The sequence below is a fragment of the Aedes aegypti genome, chromosome 2 (assembly GCF_002204515.2).
Source record: "Aedes aegypti strain LVP_AGWG chromosome 2, AaegL5.0 Primary Assembly, whole genome shotgun sequence".
Lineage (NCBI taxonomy): Eukaryota > Metazoa > Arthropoda > Insecta > Diptera > Culicidae > Aedes > Aedes aegypti.
In genome coordinates, this window is record NC_035108.1 from 425,976,425 (window position 1) to 425,993,431 (window position 17,007).

Genomic DNA, 17,007 nt, shown 5'->3' on the forward strand with positions numbered 1-17,007 from the left:
AGGATAAGAAATTAAACTCAAACAAATTGAAGTAATGTTGAACAACATTAGAGATTGTAAGAGGAAGTTTGGAAAGTGATAGCGAGGGGTGAAAAACTACTCATGTATGTTAGAGTTAAAACAAAATGGTTACTATGAAACTAATATACTATTTTTACAGTTTTGAGCTGCAACATTAGAAGCTGCTTTAAAAATTAGTTTGAGATCCGAACACTGCAAGAAAGAGCACAGATTGGATAAATTACATATTGACGAAACCAGATATAAAACACTTCGTTTGTTTTTGGCAATTTTTAGTAATCCAATCAATTACTTCCACTATCACTGGTATAGTGACCATACAAGTATTTCGCAACTCCATACCAATATTTCTGTTTAGTTCCAGAACCAGACACAAAACGATTTTGTAGTTTTCCTTTGTATAAATCTACTTACTAAATTAATTTAGTTACTAATCGGCACCGTAAAAAAAGAAGAAGCATGGATTTCGGTATGTTTATTGCTGATGCGTTCAAAACCAAGGTTAAATTTTAAAGTTTGTTTTATTTTTAACTTACAAAAAATAATAGTTTTCACAGTAACAGTAATTCAAAGACCGACTCGAGCAACCCATTTGCGGCATATTTTCCATACCACCACCCTTCGGCAAAACCCGAACCGCTTGCAAACTTTTACAGGTTCGATCACAGATAGAGGGAAAAATTACAAAAATAAAGATTCATTTTTCAGGTTCAGGCTGCCAGGTTGCCGTGTCACCGGGCTTCGCTCTGTGCTTGCCACTGCATTACGGAGGGATGTTAGTTCTTAGTTAGTAGGACTTTTTGTGATTTGCTTGTTGAGGCTAAACTTCTCCGGGTGCGTCTCAGTCTCAGTCCAGCTGTGGCCAAGGGGCGAACTTATCACCCTCTTTACAGCTTGATGCCGGCCTTCTTGGCTTCGGTGCGGTACTTCTCGACGTAGATGTTCTGGGGATCGTACTTGGCCTGCAGGTTCTTCCACTGCGAGGGACGGTTATCAATCAGGTAGTTGACGACCTTCTGGGTTCCATCTCGCTGCTTGGGGCTGCACTTGGCGCAGTCAGTCTTGAGGGCATCGGGCAGAACGCGTTTCAGCTCATTGCCATCGGGTGTGCAACGGCCTTGATCCATCAGACACTTGTAGTAGTTGTTGAACAGGCGGTCCGACTTGAGGATCTCATCCAGATCCACACCGTCGTACTTGGTGGTGTACTTTTCCTGAGCGGCGGCTACCGCGAACAAAGCCAGAGCAACTACGGCGAACAATTTCATCTTGATATCTGCGAAGAACAGGGGAAAACGTGAAGGTCATGGGTTAGTAATGATTGGCGTAAATAAGGGGGGACAAACTTGGGCTTGGCTTCCCCAAGAAATAAAAATAAATTTACGGGATAGATAAACTGCTTTTTGAGAATATGATTTCAAAATGATGAATGTTCTTGATGTTGAATTTAACCGAAGCACATTGTAGAATGGCTGCTTGGGTACATCAGGAGTTAATCATCAATATTAATCTCTTTTTCCCGATCAACCTAAATAGCCACGTTGTGTCGGTAGCGCTTGTTTCTATTAGCTAAGAATTAACATTAGGGACTACCTGATCCGATGGTAAAAGTCCACCTAATAGGTGACCAGACCACTGGTTAATGGTGTGATGCGGTTTCATACTTAGCGCCAGTAGAAATGAATTGTTAGAGTGATTTAACTTAAACCTAATCGCCAACCGAGCCTGCGGAGCACCCTTACAGTGATACCCTCTACAGTGGTTCTTCCTGCGCTATTCGATCCAATGATGCAGGCGACATCCGAGATAATCAGTTGCTCTTCTCCAGTCTCAAGGCGGAGGTTAAATATGAGTGGAATTATGAATATTTTGTTCTGAAGTTTAAATTATCATCTAATTGGTTTCGCATTATAAGTGTTACATAGTGTATTCTCTGCTTTTTCGCCTTTGGCGACTTTTAACAGATATCAATTTCACTTCTCGTCTTTTTCTTGCTGAGATTGCAATGAGCTTAAGTGGATGGATATAGTATAACTGTAGCCAGGAATAATGCTTAGAGACTGCACCTAAAATTCGAAACAGACCTACTGAAGCAATTTTTCTGCACTGTACCTACTCCGCTGACTCGTACTGTACGACTGCGTAATATTGAATTGTCTCATTCTTAAGGGAATGCGATATGGATTTTTTACATGTCGATTCAAAACGAAACGATACACGAAATTTCTAGTACTTATCGTTACCAACGAAACGATATGAAATATGAAAATGTTTCGTGAAGATCGATCCTAAAATGCCGGATTTTTTCGGAACAAAACGAAATAATAATTTTTGTTTCGTGAAATGTATTTTTGCACATATTTTTTAAGTTTGGGAAAATATTTCTTGTTTCCTTGTAAAGCACGCCAAGTTAACTAAAACTCGTTTTTTATGATTCGAATCGAAAACAAATTCATACGCTTTCAATACTGTTTTGTCTGGCACCTAGGAGGAATACCTGGGAAACTCTCCGAAATTTCATGGAAATCATTAAAGGGTCATACACAAATTATGTCACGCTCCGGGGGTGGTGGCAAGCCTAGCATGACAAGTCTTATAAAATTGATGGAGGTCTCATACAAAAAGCATGACAAAGGGGGAGGGAGAAGGTGTCAAGAAAGTTGAAATTTAACGTAACATAATATGTACACCATCGCAATAAGAACCTTTGAAAACACTCACTAGAAGCCTTCTTGGGAACATCTGGGACCCCAAGGGCAAGTATTGATACGGCCTAAAAATCTTTTAATTACTCTCTGCAATTCGTCAAACGACACTGGTAGCATGTAGTAACCACTAAGGAACCACTGACAATAAAAAGAAAACTTCGAAAAGCCCTCAGGTTTTGGAACGAAATATGATTTTTCAACAAACTATGAATGGTTCGTCACTGTGAGTGTCGACATAAACTCTGATTCACGAATTATTCATGTTTAACATTTCTTTCAAATCACCCCTTTCTTTTTACCTTTATTTTTGTAATTAAATAAAACTTTGAATTGTTCGGCAATACAAGTGTAGACTTGCGCAAGGTTCACTTTATTCACTTTTGTTTAACTTTGGATGGTTCACCACTGTTAGTGTCGGCATAAGAATAAGAGTGTTTGTTTCTTTTCAAATAAGCAAAATATAATAATACATGCTTTCGTCCTGACAGCTGTATGAATGTAACATTTAGGTATTTGTTCAACAAACTTTAAATGGTTCTTCACCTCAAGTGTCGGCATAATTTTCCTCTACATAGAAATTGTTCATATCAAATGAAAAACTTATTTATTCATATAGGCATGTTTATATCTCACAAATAATTATTTATCATGGTCTAATCGCTTATCAAAGTGAATCCTGTGACCCAACGATCCTCCCCATTAACAAACATCCCTCCCAGTAACCTTTGTGGAGATGCAGAGGCAAACACGGTCTCCAAATAGCAAAGGTTACGCACTAACATTCCTTCCCCCAATCCCACCTGACTGCAAGGACGTGGCCGGCGCCGTTATTGACCCTGCATAAATAGAGGCACTGAATTATGCACACTGAAGAAGATTATGGCCAATCCCAGCCGAACTTCTAGTTTATTCTTTGTGCATTTTCAGTGACTTCGGTCAATCACGGAATAGCAACCATTGATATGTGTAGTCAGCCTAAGCTAAGCTAGCTAAGCTGATGAAGTTTTAGACTGTTTATTCGATACACATTTTCCCGAATGTGTGGACGAACCAGACGTGTTTTCATATAGAGTATCATCGTACCTGCCACACGATATACGAATGCGAAAATAGCAACTTTAGTAAAGAAAGCTCTCAGTTAATAACTGTGGAAGTGCTCATGAGAACACTAAGATGAGAAGCAGGCTCTGCCCTAGTGATGCCTTAATGCCAAGAAGATAAAGAAGATAATTCTCAACAAATCAATGTGAAGGAGCTATAGCCCCTCCCAGGTCTGAAAGCAACTCACGCCCATGTCAGTAGGTACCCTCACACGAATCCCAGCACCTAACAATCGATGATTAGTCTCGTGGGAACCTGGGAAATCCAGCTGTGGTGAGAAACGTGCTGCCGCAACCCATATCAAAGGGCGGGTCATCGAGTGCAGTTTAATCACTATGCTGTCGATAGTAATCGCGAGATTGTGATAGCCTCTCAAGAGATGTGCTGACAGAACCTGCTCACGAGTTGTTGATCACTAACTATGGGACTGTTTGCCACCGTAATTCGAGAGCGTGATTCATCAAATTGCATTCGAGAGCCATTTTGGCGTCAGGGCCTCGACGTGTTCAAGTGTTATGATGCCAATTGGAAAGAGAGTAAAGAATGACTGCTTTAGAATGAATAAATTAAAAATCCTGACGCAAATGAAAGGTTAAAGTCCTCCGCAAGGATCGTCGAGGCCACTGAAGGTCCATTTTTATTGATTTACGAGACATTGAGCTCATGCGACTGTCGCAATCTGCTGGCGTCAAAACAAGTTTACTTGCTTGGCAAGGCCCGAAACGCAATGCGAGATGTTTCCAGCGGCTCGGGGCTTGATAAGAAAACAATCCGCTTATTTTTTGTTCAGCATGAATGGGATGTAGTTTGTTGCAGTCATGGGAAACAAGGTTGGAACTTGCATGGAATTAAGTGCCGAGTGGTTTCCTTGATGGCCGATAAGTTAAGCTTTTTACACCAGTGGTTGAAGTTCAAGAAATAAAACTTCAGGCAACTCTCAATGATGATATATTTAAGTGAATAAGGGAAACTTTGGTTCAAAGTATTTTCAAGGTAATCATGAATACTAGTTTTTACATCGATTCACAGAATATTAAGTTATGAAGATTTTCTGCTCGTATCGCGGGTAGATCACGTTTTCTTGTTTAAGGTGAAGATTAATCGAAGCCAAACCTCAAATTTTCAAGAGCACGGATCTGGAGAACCAAGCATCCGTTTTAGCTGAAAACTTAATCGATTGGTCACTCGCTGGAGGTGATCAATCGATTAAGTTTTCAGCTAAAACGGATACTCGGTTCTTCAGATTTGTGCTCTTGAAAATTTGAGGTTTGGCTTCGATTCATCTTCACCTTAAGAGGCAAGATCTACAAATTTGAAACCAAGTCTCTTTTTTTGTCAGGCCAGGGAAATGTGTTCTGATAATTCAAAGCTTCGTGGTACAAACTTCTTGTTACGGGCAACAGTTTATGAAATTGTATTTATTTTACCTAGCAGATGGTTAAAGACTCAGTCCCGAATATACAGGACAAAAATCATGAGTACTCAACACGGACTGTTCTGCTTCTTCTTGTCATTACGTCCTCACTGGCACAGAGCCTGCTTCTCAGCTTAGTCTTCGATGAGCACTTTCAAAGTTGTTTGCCAAAGTTGCTATTTTCGCTTTCGTATATCGTGTGGCAGGTACGATGATACTCTAAGCCCAAGGAAGACAAGAAAATTTACATTACGAAAAGATCCTGAACCGACCGAGAATCGAAACCAGAAACCTTCAGCATTAGCCTTGTAGCCGCGGGCTCTAACCATTCGGCTAAGGAAGGCCCCGACAAGGACTGTTTTTTTTTCTGGATCTAATCTCAAAGCGAAACAAGGATGGGTAAAGAGTTTTGTTGCATGGTCAAATATCAGTACTATCGATTTAATTTCTCAGAAATCAAATCGATTATGTTTGATGATGAGCGCGCCTTCGTTGAGATGTAAGCCTCAATGAAGGGTGTAAATTGGGTCCTAAAATTTTTAATGAAATCTTGTTTTTATTTAATAACACGAAAAAGCATGTTACTGTAACAACTTTTGCAATTTTTCCCGCTCAAATAATGGCTATATCATGTTAAAACTTTAATTTAAAAATTTGGTCCATAAATGAACCTTGACAGTTTTGATCATGTTTGACGTTCGCTTAGTCGACAAAAACACCACAGGGGTTTTAGTTCGACCACTGGGATTGATCCTATCTGACATTTCGTAATGGACACGGAAAACAAAATACACCCAAAATTTGAGTTTAAGCCAAAGGATGTGACAAAATCTAAAAAAAATGTTTTTTGGGCTTAAACCAACGGAAAACATTAGAAAATTGAGTAAACATGTGTTTTTGGCCTAAACTTAAGCGTTTGGCACTAAAATTAGGGCAGGGCTTTAGGACCCTATTGTAGTTTTCGTAACATATGATTTTCCCATCAATCTCTGAGGAATCAAAACAAAAACTGTAAATAAATCGATACTTCATTATTTATTAAAGAAAATGGAGTAATGCGACACGTACTGTATTTTAAAGATACGGATAATGCTCCGATAGATCAAAACAAAGGTCACAGTTGCTCATCCCAAAAAGAATTTCAAATTTGCTCAAACAAACCAAGTTTACCAGTAAATACTTCAAAAACCATTTTTAGCGTATATGCGCCATTACTGCAGGTAATAAATGTGAACGATCCGTATATGAGCCTTAAATGCTATATATGCTGGTTCTGGTCCATCTGACTACTTAAATGCTAGGCCTTCAGATATTTCGTATACGGCTGTCAACAACGATTACATCTAGAACGTAACGTCTTACATGGAATGAAACAAAAATTATCTCTTTCTCTTAATCTCCCTTCAGATTTCAAACCTTTCTCTCTCTCTCTCTCTTTTATTACTATTTTTATCTTCGTATCATATCAATGCTCTCTATATTCTAACGTGTTTTGTTGTTTTTGTTTTGACACCCTTTTTTTATTTATTCTTTTTTGTCAATCCACTGGGATTCAAACTATCGACCATAACGTTTGTTGAGTGCTGACCAGGCTTGATAATTCTACTCAACAACGAAAAATGAGCGAAGAAGATGCAGAACAAAACAATACTTAGCAAAATTCTATTAAAAAAAAGAGTGCCATCACAACTCCGCGAGGCCTGTTTTGTTCGGGCGGGACACTCAAGGGTTATTTTGAAGTGTGAGCAAAAGTGAGCACAACAACAAGAGAAAAAAAGTAACAAAAAAAAAATAATCCTCCGATCGTTTGAGGATCTTTGTTGAAAATTTTGAATTCAACTTTTACTCAAAATCAAAATCGGAGTTTCTGTCAAACCTGGCGGTGACTGGGAATTCGCCGCGCTACAGGGTGATCTATAGATGAAGTCATAATGTGCGTAGATTTTATGCAATACTTAACTTTACTTCTACGGGATACACTCATGTAGGCCACCACAGCATACCATTTCCTAGCTTTCAAAAGAAAATCAAAATTTGACACAACTGCATACCGGATTCTGCCTTTCCCACATTTCAAAGCAATTAGACCAGATTAGACGATATTTTGGCGCTCTAAAAATACGTTAAGGACTCCATTATTTCTGATTTTTCAGATGCCTTTTTGATACAGCTGTATCATCAAATAGTTAAATTTCATTAGTACAGCAAGTAATGTCAATATTTTTATATTTATATTTATGCTGGAGTACGTTTTCCTGAAACCATTGCAAACACTTGGTCCAGTCTGTCCGAACACCGACCATTTTGCAAAACATAAATTGTACACCTCCTTTCGTGCATTCAGAAGGCGTTTGATTGTTTCCAACCCTTGAAGTGACAGGATAAGCAATTGTTCACGAAAATCCTTAGATCTCAATCAAAAGTTTAGATCTACATCGTCGCAAGCGCTATTATTCGTCGTGACAAACTTGAAATGTTTCACTACGGTGGATATTCGATTTACCTACAATATAGACTCATTTTGAAAATGTAATTTTGTGAAAGCTATTATAGTTCGTGCACTTGTGCACCGAAAATGCAATAAAACTACTGTATTTCGATAAACAACTTGAGTTCAATTATCCATTTTGCACTTTTTCACTGAAATCGCATGGACGAAGACGTACCGAGCGAAATCTGATAAGCGATCGACTGAGCCAGTACATCTTCACTGTAGGATTTCATTCCAACCACACGCCGTAAAACTTCTATAATTCTCGAAATTTTAAGAAATTCTCTCAACGATCGCATATAGTCGAGAACATAAACAAAAATTTTCATCCGTCCTGATTGAAAAGAAAACTTGTACGCATTGATGTGTGCGTGGTGTTCGGCATAGAAAACGATTCATTCTAATGTGAGGATTGAATCCAGAGAAAATTGGAAGAATCTCTCACTTATCGCTCTCTGTAATCATGATATGCAGCACATCATGAGAGCCTGTTTATCGTATACTGCTACAGCTCTGATTAGATCGGAAGGATAGCAATGGTAAACAAGCGAGAAAAATTCGGCTCTGTTACTGCATAAGAGCCCAACTGACATAAGCGATTTCTCTTCATCTATCCTCTCTTTTGCTAATAACTTCACTAAAAAAATCTGTAATAATTTTTTTTAATGATGCAGATATGAAGAAAATATGTTACGAAAAGAGGATCAGTTTTCTGCAATAACTCAAAGAGAGCAACGATGAATTCCGATAAGCCCTTATAAAAAAAAACAATTCTGAATTGATTTTATCATCGCTCCAAATCTCGTTCGATGCTCTTATAAATCGAACTTGTCACAACATTGGATACAATGCCGATCATAAATGAAGCGGTCTATGATGGTATTTTTCCTTCACTTGCTTTGTTTCAATCGAGAACGAATACTGCAATGCCTGATTGTGGTGTTTTCGCTATACTGTGAGCCGTCATGCATTTGTTTGGTCAAAAGTAACTGTAACAGCCCAAACATAGAATGGCTGAGTTTTGATGGAACCAACATGTTTTCAGAAAAATCAACAAAAATATTTCATGCTGTGGGAATGGAGAAGTATGCACTAAGATCTTAATAATCTAGTTAAACATTTTATTATAACGATAAAGTGGTGTATTTTCACCACTCACTATATTACAGTTAACGGTTAGTTGTGAGACGAATCAAAACTGATGACGAAAATGGAAACAACGAATGTTGGCAACGATAAGTAATAATGGCATTGCATTATTTCCTATACACGATCGAGATTTATCAATGTCTCAATGTACAATGTGAAGGCAGTCTAGGGAATGGATAGTTCGGCATCGGTTTGTATCAGCCTCAGCGATTGAATTCTGAGAAAATTGAGAGAATCTCTCACGTATCGCTCTCTGTAATCATTTCGCAGCACATCTAAACAAGCTCCTAACCTGGGAGACACAATTGCTATCGGATTTTCGGGGACTGTTTATCGTGCCAGCAAAGAAGAAAACTTGCCCTCAATGGTAAACAAGAGAGGAAAAAGGATGTTATCATCGCTCTCACATTGGGGCTCTCGTTCGCCGCTCTCATTTATCAAACTTCTTACATCTTGCGATAAATACATTGCCGGTCGAAGTCTCCATAACTCTGTTGTTTTCTAGCCAATTTTGAAGTGTTTAGCATCATTTTCTTCAAAATTAAATTTAAAAAAGTTTGTGCAACATCAAATTTGTCTAAAATTAAAGCTTATCTTGGTTACAAGTAATTTCATCTAAATTTTCTTCTTTTCACTACAAAAAATTATCTTTGCTTTTGAAGCTCATTCAGTTGTTTTCAAACAACAAATTAAATCAAAATATGTTGTGACTTAGTTATTTAACAAAAGCTACCCATAAACATGATTTTTTAAAGGAAAAAAAAAATTTTTTTTGACTTGTTGATTTTTTACGCAAATTACATATTTACTGTTTAACTGAAGTTTGTAAAGAGTTTTTTTTTTAACTACTAGTGCATATATTTAAAAAAATCAAACATATTTTTCGTATGAAATTTATGATAAATTGCTTCTAAGATCTTTTTGAAGGTTTAACAAAAGAGAAAAATCAGTTTCAGTCTAAGTACTAACGTTTAAATGCCAAAAAAATTGAAAGAATATTGTATGTTCCGTTAAAAAATTATGATTTTGGGCAGTTTTTGTTGAATTTTCATGATTTTTGGCAGTTTCGTCAACACTATTTTCTAAATTAATTTGTTGTATCTACAGTTTGAAAACTATTAAATTTTCTTCATGAGCATGTTAAATATTTCAAATCGGTTCAGTATTCATGAAGTTATGGTTAAACAAAGACGATTTTTTTTAGTAAAAACTACTGAGAAAACTACTTTTAACTAAGAATAGTTTTGATTTTAGACAAAGATGTTCTACAAACTTTTCATAAATTTAATTTTGAAGAGAATTATGCTAAGAGCTTTAAAATTTATTGGAAAATAACAAAGTTATCAAGATTTCACTAAACTTAATATTTCATCAATGAAAATTTCATCTTCAAGTCGCTTATGCCACCTCTAAATATTAATATTTTTGGCTAAAAATTAAAGGTTTTCTCTTTCATGTGATTTTAATCCTGAAGAGCAAACGAGTTTTGGGATTTGAGAACATCCGAAATATAGGCCGCACCCAGGCTTCTTCCTTGCTCTTGACTTATCCTCTTTCTCCCCCTTTTAATGATCAACTACAAAAGAGAAGCGATTTTACCCACACACAAACTGAGCGTACGAGCTCTGCGGGATGAAGAGTTCACACGTTTGTGTTTTGTTATTTTCATTCCCACAGTTGCGAAGAGTTTATTTTGACAATCTCAGTGCTTAGAAGAGAAAGAGATTATTTTTTCCCTTTCTCAGTTAGGGGAAGAGCATGTTTTCCCATTTCTCAGTTCGGGGAAGAGCATTTCCAGACAGCTCTTCGTTGTCTCTTTGTAGCTCTTTGCCCAAAAGGGCAAAGAGGAAAGTGAAATCATGCTCTTGCGTTGACGGAGAAACCAACCTCAGTTCATCCCAAAAGCAATGATGATGTGTTTGCAGAGCCTCGCAGTAACCTAGAGCTGTCAAATGGAAGATGTGCGTTTGGGTAGAGCCAACGTTTCTCTCCACTCTCTCAGCCACGGATTATTCAACCAACAGCGAATGCTGGTTCATAATTGTTGTGAGCGTACGAGGTCGCTTCATCTATCAGATCAAGATGAGCAGAATAAAGCCTGGCCGCACCCTACGAAAAATACATTTTGTGTAAACATGAGAGCCTAAAAATGTATGTAAAACATGTTTTATGAACATCAAAATATAGTGACTCTGCCGAAAGCAGGGTCTGCAAGCTTATAATATGTTCCACAACACTTGTCATGACCAAAACGTGTGAAATATTGAGAATGCGTAATTTTTTTCATGATTTTTTAAATCTGCTATGCATGTTGTATAAGAAGGATCTGAGTTCAATGCAACCTTCTCAGGTATTCATCTAACCAAACTATCCAGTTGTGCCTAGGGCGTGGTCAGGAAACTTCTGAAGGATACGTCAACTTTGTTAACTTGGTCCAAGTTAACTTTAAAAACATTGATTGAATAGTGAACGGGAAGTAGAATACCCTCACCCAATGATATAGGACTTCAATATACCAGTGCTTAATACTGACATAATGTCGGAAACTTAATCTTTTGGATTTGAACAACATTTTATTTTGTTGAAAATAAGCCTTCATAAACTGAAGCATCAAAAATTGTATGATTATTGACACACGAGCCATAATGTTATCCCATTTATCCGCCTGCAATCACACAACATGCATGACATTTATTGTTCGTTGAAGACACGGAAGAAAACAAGACAGACGCACACCACCTACTGTTTGGTGCTGAATACTGTGCGTCATCACTCTTATTCTGATCAATGTTTACAACCAAAGGAGCGTTTGATGATCCAATAGATAATAATTAACTTGTTTAAGGTTGCATTATCAGAAAATTTGAAACTAATCACCTATTTTATGCAATATAAATCACTCAAATGGCTCAAAACCCTTGTATTCTGTGAGAGTTGCTGCTCTTGAACGCTCTCTTGTCACATACCAAACGATGAGCCACGAACTGTTATGGTTCACGAACTGTTTATGGTTTGATCGGCTTATTCAGATCAAAATCAAAACCATGTCGCACGATACTAGTAAATAAGATCATAAGAGTGTGCTTCTGAGGCCATACCAGAACAGATTCCAGTTCTAATACCGGATGTGGCCAGAACCTTAAATTGGTTCATGGCATGTTCAAGATAAAAAATCATTAATTTTGAGCAGCCGCACGATATGAGTGAAAAGGCCATATGGAAACCAATTTCGGGATATCCGGATGTGGCCTGAACCTTATATTGGTCCATGGCATTATAGCTACGATGTTCAGAATAAAAAATCATGAACTTTGAGCCGTTACACGATATAAGTGAAGAGGATAACAACAGTATCCCTCTCGACCATATAGGATTCGATTCCGGGGAATCCGGATGTGGCCAGAACCTCGAATTGGTCTATGGTATCGTAACCATGATGCTCTGGATAAAACAAATATGAGTTTTGATCCAGGCCATGGCGCATTGTTATAATGACGTTTCATGTAGGATAGAAGCACCGGTCTTGGCCATACGCCAGTTGTAGGCATAGTGGATTATACATCGTTTCACATAATGAAGCCCATTGTGTTCAGTAGATCACATTCACAGGATAGAGATTTCATTCATTTATTCGTCACAACAAACGGAACAGTATTTGAATGATCTAAGAGGACCGTCGTTCTTGGAGCAGCATGATTTCAACACCTCACTACGAGATCGTAGTAAAAATATATGGAACATCCGATGTACTGTTTGTGAATCAGAACGCATTCTGCCCATCTTTGCTGAGAAAGTTCGGTTTTGTGTTCCTATCTGCAAGCTTGAAAATTTCAACAATTTCGGTCAAATAATCTGTGCAACTGCTTAAGATTGAAATTCAAGACATGACCGGGGGAGATTGCATGTCCAACCACTGTACTATTAGGTAAAGAATGAATATTAATGAAAAAATGCATTTTGGTCATATTGGCGCTTACTTCGACTATGCGAATATGGGCAGCATTCACAGCCATATTTTTTCTCAAACTCTGCCCAACTGACTTTCAGAGCAAAATCGGCATACCAGGAGGCAATTGGCGTAGTGAAAATGACAAAAATCCTTCGAAAATTATAACTTTGATTTACAAACTATTGATATTGATACCGTAATCCGGGGTAACATTGATCATATTTTTGAATATTTCTTAAATATTTCGTTTGAAAATGCAAATGTTGCAAATTTTATATTTTTAAAACAAGTACTGCCACCTATAGCTCGTGACTATATACTTTATTTTGTTTTTTGAACGATTTAAGAATGTTTACAAAAATGTTTTATATGATTTTTTTGTTTAGCTGGTATGGGGTAACATTGATCACTTATGTAAACAACGTTCGGTAATATTGAAAATGCTGTTACATACTTAAATCATGGCCCCTGAAGCCGCATATGAAGGCCAAACACTTACAAGTCATTTGCTTTTTGAGTTATTTTAAAATTAAAAACACTTCGAACCACGGAATACGCCTAAAGGTAGGCAATTTCCTAAGGGTAATTTACATACTTAACAGTAATTCGGTAATATTGCCTAATTGAACATATTTATAACAGTTTAGACAACGGAATCGTTTTCGGCGATGCCGTTTTTAGTAAGAACCGCATTTTCCTTGCTCATATCGTTTGCAGAACTTATGTGAGACATGAATGTTTGGTAGTGTAATCCTTAACCATTAATATCATTGTTTCGAAAAGTTGCCAAATTTACGTATAAAGTAAACGCAATTTTCGCAAATATCTTCACTTTTGTTAGCTCATGAATATAAGAAAGGGGAGCACCGCTCATGGTTTGGAAATGTTCCATCATTAAATGATAATGCGAACTTTTTACGAGATGAGTCATTCCGATCAATGTTACCCCGCTGATCAATGATACCCCGGATTACGGTACAAATCTTTTCCCTCCACTTGCATAGGTTTAAAAACGCGTGAATATTGCTTGAAGTAAGTAGCATTCTCTGTCCGCATGGGAGTTATTGATGATTTTCTTGCAAAAACACGCATGTACAAATAAATTGACAGACCAATAAATATTATATCTGAAACTAAGAGAATGCATTCATTGATTTGAAAGTATGTGAAAAAATCCAAAACTGTAATCTTTCGTCAGACTATACCGTTGTAAGAACAACTTGTTGGTTGATAAGAATTGAATGATTTTTTTTTAATTTCAAGGATTTATTCATGAAGCTAACGATCAAGTTTCTCCTTTGAGCCCAAAATTTGCATTACCATGCTAAAAAGAACACTTTTCCCACGTAATCCACATTTCCACACATTCCAGCGCACCGTCACATTCTAAGCGCAAATTCTACGATCAGTTGCAACTCTTTCCCCATCGTTTCAAAACTGTCCACCCGAAGCAAGATCACGAGCACCAACCAACTGAACAACTTCACGGCAGCACGCACTATCTTTCACAACAGCAGTTATCACCACCCAGTTTCCCAATCGATCCGCGTTCCACTTATCGAGTCCGTTCTGACACTTACCGGTTATGTGATGGGGCGGTCTGCAGGTTTCCTCGAAAACAAATCTCTCCGACACTCAGATCGAACCCACTCTCGGTGTGTGTGAACTTTAGGCAAGCGCAAGCGACAAACTGTGATTAGCACCGAATCAGCTCGGAGTTTATATATGCATTAACCAGTGGCCGGAAAGTTTCCCAACATTTCTCGCCGCTCTCTGTCACGCGGTTTTGCGCGACTGTGAGGACGACGTGGTGAGGAGGCAGGCGGCGTGGTGACGGCTCTCAGTAGGGCTGGGCCCTGGTCCGGGTCGTCCTGGACCCAGCACTCGAGATAAAACAACAAACTCGCCCGCGGAGGGTTTGTTTTACTCACTCTCCCTCGTAGACTCATCGCACTGAGGAGTAACCAGATCAAATACGTGGAAATATTTCAAAATTTGAAAAATTGACGGATTTCGTTTAATAATTAAGAAACAATTCATCACATGTTTCAATCGTTTTACTTCTTTTTTAACGTGATCAGAACATGCATAATATTATTATGATAGATTATTATCTATGTTAGTAAAATATAACGGAATATTTTCTTAGACTAGATAGTTATCTATTATAAAAGCATGCTACATGTAGATGGAAAAAACTTTAAAACATTGACAAATGTGATGAGGATTGAGGATTTTTTATCTCATCTTTATATTTTCAGAATTTTTGGTTTTTAAGATAAATTTTGGGAATTTGTATTTATTTTTGCTACACTTTCTGTATATGAACACTACAATAGCTTCAGCAAAACAATTACAAAAAATATGTATAACTTATATTTTTTTTATCAAGGCGATTTTCATTGGAGGCACAATCAAGAAGTTATCTATCAGTTACTGCATAAAACAATTTTAGAACATTTCTTATTTTAAATTTCAAAAGTTTAAAAAAATAAATGTTTCGCATTTTTATCCAGCGCTTAAACTCATAGTTTTCGATGCTTTTTAGAACATGCCCATACGTACAACCTACTTTCAGCACGGATTCCTATATGGGTACACTATTTGGGAAGACACTTCTCAGATAATGAAGATCTAGGTAAAAACGGTTGCTTAATAACAGTTTATTCAGCTGAAAGGAGGTTGTATAAATAACATTTTGGCCAAAAAAAAAGCTGTTAATCAGCTCCCAATGTTACTTGAGATGCTCCATTGTGAATAACACTCGGTACTGACGTCTGCTACAGTACAATCTGCAACGACTCAAGCAATTCGAGGTCGCAACTGATTAACCATTGAGAGGCCGGGACAAACCTTGAATTATGCGGTCAATTGGGTCTCAAATTCCTTGAGAGGTGAGACATCCCTCTAACCCCTCCCACTTTTCTATGTTACGGAAAAAGCATGGACACGAGGGGTCCAACATCTACCACAAACGGATAACATCTAAATGCGCAAGAAGATTGATGTCTTCGGTATAGTTATTCAGCAGATCAAGGATTATCTGGTGAAGAAAAATCTAATTGAGAATTCAATCATCTATATCTCAAAATCCTTTTCAGCTAGAAGGTTGTGTTGGGGAACCGGGTAATTAGCTCTTTCGATTGGTTGGGGCGGCTCCTCAGCACTCGAACAGATCTGGTGGTTGGCTTGGGTGGGCAACACTCAGTCGTTGCTGTTTCCTTCCAGGGGATACTTGGTCTATTTGGCCTTATTCTTCCATGACAGTAAATGGTTGAACACTTGCGGAACAATTAAAACACTATATTTATCAAAAAAACACAAAACTACAACGGACTACACATTTATTCTTGTTAATCTACCATCGATCTCTAAACACGAAAAGGAGGATGAGTACGATCTTAACTAAACTAAACGACACCGAAAGGTCACTTCAGAACCTGCGGCAGGGAACTCAAAGATCGTTCGGATAAGAATGAGATCTCTCTCCTCTATAAGAACTATCTACTGCAACATATCTACCACTGCAATATCAGATAGACAGCTCTCCAGGCTGCTATCGCAGTGGCCATCCAGCAAAGTAGGTAACCACGAATGGTTGTTTACTATCATCTCGTCTGATCTTTCTACTGCTATCCGTAGCCTGCCAACCTATCTGATCTGCATTAAACTTATTGTAAGTAGTGTTTGGTAAGTAATTCTTGGGGCTCCTTACTTCTAACCAACTCATAAAACTCTCGCAATTTGTTACGAACTTCTACAAAGTTGCTATCATTGTCAGAGTAGATAGCCTTAGCCTTTCCTCTCTTGGATGTAAAACGACGCAGAGCTTGTTTGAACCGATCTGTGGTAAGGTCGGGTACAAGCTCCAAATACACCGCCTTTATGCAGTGACAAATAAATACCGTTACGTACATTTTGACTGCTGGACGCCTGGGTGCTGATCGTACGTAGAACGGTCCGCAATAGTCCACACCGGTCTGCGAGAAGGGACGAGACACAATTACTCGAGCAGCCTGTAGTTCACCCATTCACCCTCCGAATGGCGTAGCCTGCCTCCAACACGGATGACCTGGTCCCCGGAGATGTAAGGATTGAACAATCGTAATGATGACTTCTTGGGAATTACTTCTCCTTTTGAATTTAGTTTTTTTTATTTGGGGATTTTAACCGT

At 38.0% G+C, this 17,007-nt stretch overlaps 1 protein-coding gene across 1 annotated transcript; it reads right to left on the reverse strand.

Moving 5' to 3' along the window:
* Window positions 1-523: 523 nt before the first annotated feature.
* Window positions 524-14,561, reverse strand: LOC5573138 (ejaculatory bulb-specific protein 3). The gene is made up of 2 exons (XM_001660704.2): window positions 14,414-14,561; window positions 524-1,297 (listed from the first exon to the last, which is right to left on the reverse strand). The coding sequence occupies exon 2, from the start codon at window positions 1,287-1,289 to the stop codon at window positions 909-911; it is 381 nt and encodes a 126-aa protein (XP_001660754.1). The 5' UTR covers window positions 1,290-1,297; window positions 14,414-14,561; the 3' UTR covers window positions 524-908.
* Window positions 14,562-17,007: the final 2,446 nt, after the last annotated feature.

Coding starts and splice junctions, on each gene's coding strand:
- LOC5573138 (XM_001660704.2), bottom strand. CDS start 1,289: ATGAAATTGTTCGCCGTAGTTGCTCTGGCTTTGTTCGCGGTAGCCGCC.